This window comes from Arachis ipaensis, chromosome B07, assembly GCF_000816755.2.
Source record: "Arachis ipaensis cultivar K30076 chromosome B07, Araip1.1, whole genome shotgun sequence".
Taxonomy (NCBI): Eukaryota; Viridiplantae; Streptophyta; class Magnoliopsida; order Fabales; family Fabaceae; genus Arachis; species Arachis ipaensis.
Window position 1 is genome coordinate 22,819,658 of NC_029791.2, and position 3,078 is coordinate 22,822,735.

The 3,078-nt window shown below is 38.8% G+C and overlaps 2 protein-coding genes across 2 annotated transcripts in view; both read right to left on the reverse strand.

Moving 5' to 3' along the window:
* LOC107608238 (exocyst complex component EXO70B1-like) lies at window positions 68-3,072 on the reverse strand. Its single transcript, XM_016310088.2, has one exon. It carries the CDS (start codon window positions 2,226-2,228, stop codon window positions 204-206), a length of 2,025 nt encoding a protein of 674 aa, XP_016165574.1. The 5' UTR covers window positions 2,229-3,072; the 3' UTR covers window positions 68-203.
* LOC107607033 (exocyst complex component EXO70B1-like) overlaps window positions 2,436-3,078 on the reverse strand; it is a 5,202-nt gene continuing 4,559 nt past the window's right edge. The window contains exons 3-4 of the mRNA XM_021107742.1: window positions 2,847-3,037; window positions 2,436-2,503 (exon numbers count right to left, since the gene is read on the reverse strand). Coding sequence (XP_020963401.1) covers window positions 2,436-2,503; window positions 2,847-3,037 — 259 coding nt within the window. The remainder of the gene's footprint in view (window positions 2,504-2,846; window positions 3,038-3,078) is intronic.

A 3,078-nucleotide genomic window follows, 5' to 3' on the forward strand; every position in this document is an offset into this window, starting at 1 on the left:
CACATTGTCTGGTCTCACTCTAGTTAGCTCTAAAATTATTTGTATATTGGAAGAACATTTTCTATTCCTATTGCAAACCATACACATGCTCTAATAATGTGGAAACCATACAATGTGAAAGTAGTACACTTCGCTATCGAAAATTTTGCAATCTAATAATGCTTCACACAAGCTCTGCCTTTACTTCTTTCTTTGTCAATGCTTCATTGATTCATGATACTTCCATAAAATAAACCGTCGATTCGAGCTTCAATGTCAAACATTGTATACTTAATATACTCATAAGCATTCATTCCAAGAACTTTACGAATCGTCCCAATGAAGTTTCCATATGCTGGCAGCAACATGTTTTTTATTGAAGTCCTAATTTCTTCCCTTAGCTGCTCATCAAAGACGGACCATGTAGATTGAGCAACGCATGTCTCCATGAAATGAATGTTGAACAACAGCAGTTTATTCTTCATTGGCTCTGCGGCAACCTCAGGTGCCGGCGACTCGCCATAGTAGTCTAGATTCAGATAGTCTAGCAACTTGTTCCAAGAACTTCTGTAATATAGCTCAAGGTTTTGCTTCACTTTTGCAGTGTTAATTTGGCCCCAATGATCTCCCAAAAAGGTTCCCAGCTCCCACTCTTTTACCTTGTTTTCTATGTAACTCCTATTATTCACCATGAAAAAATAGCCCAAAGCAGGGTCCTTGTACTTCTTGGAGTTGGTTCTCAATTTTCTCTCTAATAACTGCAACAACATAATATTATTCGATTGGGTTCCGGCATCCATCGGGTATTCTAGCGAAGCCTGCTGAAGCTTCCTTTGCGACTGCCGTGAGAATAGGATATATGTCATTACATTGTAGGTAATTAGATGAACCCCACCACTTGGAAGAACTAACTTAGCCTCCTTGCTACGGAAAATCAAATTCTTCATATCCGTGTAAGAGCCTGTGATTGCTTCTCTCAATTTGTTCCGGGTTGTGACAGCTTCATTCACCAAGAACACGCTGGGGCCATCAGAAAACAATGTCTGGAAGTCTGGAATCAGTTGGTTCAATGCAAGAAAAACGCGGAAGGTTTGGAACATCCGACATGATGGAAGGCTAATCGCCGCGAAGGCCTCTGCGAATTTCAGCAGCTGAATTGTTGCTTCAGAGCAAATTTGTCCAAAACACGCATCCGCTGCAGAGTGTAAACCAGAGAAGATACGACTGCAGATTTGCCTTTCCGAGGGAAATAGTATCCTTAGGGCAACATCAGAAGCTATGATCCATCTACTGATAATGTAATCCATGGATGGCATTGTTTGAGGGTCAATAACTCTATCCTCTCGAAGCTTCAACAATCTCAATATGCACATCTCTAACCATTGCCTCCTGTAATTGCTATATGCATCGCAGAACTCCTTTCCGAAACCAGCAGCCATGGTGGACTTGGCAACATCATGAAGATCATCCATAGCTCCGGGCCCAAGTGCATCAAACGCCAAGTTGTGGTCAATCACCTTTCCAGGGACACCAATGGCTTCACCGTATTCCCTCACTTGGTCCAAAATTTTGCCCATGATACCATAGCTTCTCCGCTGATGCCTTTCTATACAAGCACTTAACCGTGCCATCATAAAACTGCAATCATCATTGGCTTGTTGCGAATCAACTTGAACGACAACCTGATTTTGATCACATGGATCAAAATGTTCATCTTCTAATGTGAGGTTTAGCGAAGATCTAAGAATAATAACAAAATAACTGAAACAGACCCCAGTAATACCAAACAATACTTTTATCTTCATCAGTTGCACAATAAAAACTCCGAGAAAGAAATATAGCAGATCCACTTCAAATCCACCGTGGATCTGTCTTGGAAAACTAGAGCACATTATAGCAAAAGCAGCACAAGAGACTATGCTATATGCATCTGGTTTCCCATTCACAGCTTTGTCAAAAAAGAATGAGTAAACAGAAGTAATGGTCAGAACTAAAAATGCTATATGCGCTCGAAACCGGAGACAAGCCGAGTGTTGCCATACCTTGGGAAAGTAAGTGGCAAGGCAGATTATAAAACTGAAAACAATGTAAATAGAGATTTTCACCAAGTTCCATTTTCCGAATAGAAAATTGAAGGATCTACTGAGAGCATAACAGAGCAGGCCAACTATGGATGAAACCACACCAACGAATCTCCATAGCTTTTGATGCATAAGCCATCTTGGAATTCGGACAGGCACTTGTACCATATCCTCTGAAAGAAGCTAAGTGAGTAACAAGTGTTTTCAGAGACACGGAGCAAATATTATCCAAGAGTTTACACAGTTAATTTTTCACTACATATTTTGTTGACTTGGAGGAGCTGTAGGTATGAAGAGTCTTCTTCAACTCGGTTTTGTCATCACGCGCTTGGCCATAGTCATTTCTATATGTATAGATTGCATAGTGTAACTTTCCTATCCCCTTCCAGGAACATCTTCAGTTGACTTGGGTTTGACTAATCTTATTATTACAATATAGATTCCTGCAAGTTAATGCATTGAAATCTAGATGATAATTGTACTATTGTGATAGATGCTTTACACTTGAAATTTACTTTTGCTCAACCATGGCTGGGTGGATTATGCCTGTGGTTCCAAATGGTTAGTCTTAGAAATTCTTTTGGGAATAACTTAATAACCAAGAATTACCAAATAAATTTCACTTCTTTGCTGTTTTTTTTTTTTTTTACTTTTTTTTTTTTGATAAAATCTAACACAAGCATGTTTTCCAATTCAATACTAGTGATTTTGTGATCTCATTCATACAAATTTTCTATTTGTTTCTTTTTCTGCTACCTTCCTAATTCATACTTCCTCTAAATAAACCGTTAAGTCGAGCTTGTATATCAAACATTCCGTACTCTATATACTCATATGCATCTGCAGCAAGAACATTATGGAACTTCCCAATGAAGTTTCCATATGCTGGAAGCAACATGTTCTCTACGGATGTTATTATTTCTTTCCTAAGTTGCTCTTTACCAACAAACCATGTAGATTGAAGAGTGCATATCTTCCTGAAGTGTGAATTGAACAAAATAAGTTTCTCTTTCATTGA

Excerpts from the sequence above, each read along its gene's own strand:
- LOC107608238 (XM_016310088.2), bottom strand. The coding sequence starts at position 2,228 with ATGGTACAAGTGCCTGTCCGAATTCCAAGATGGCTTATGCATCAAAAG.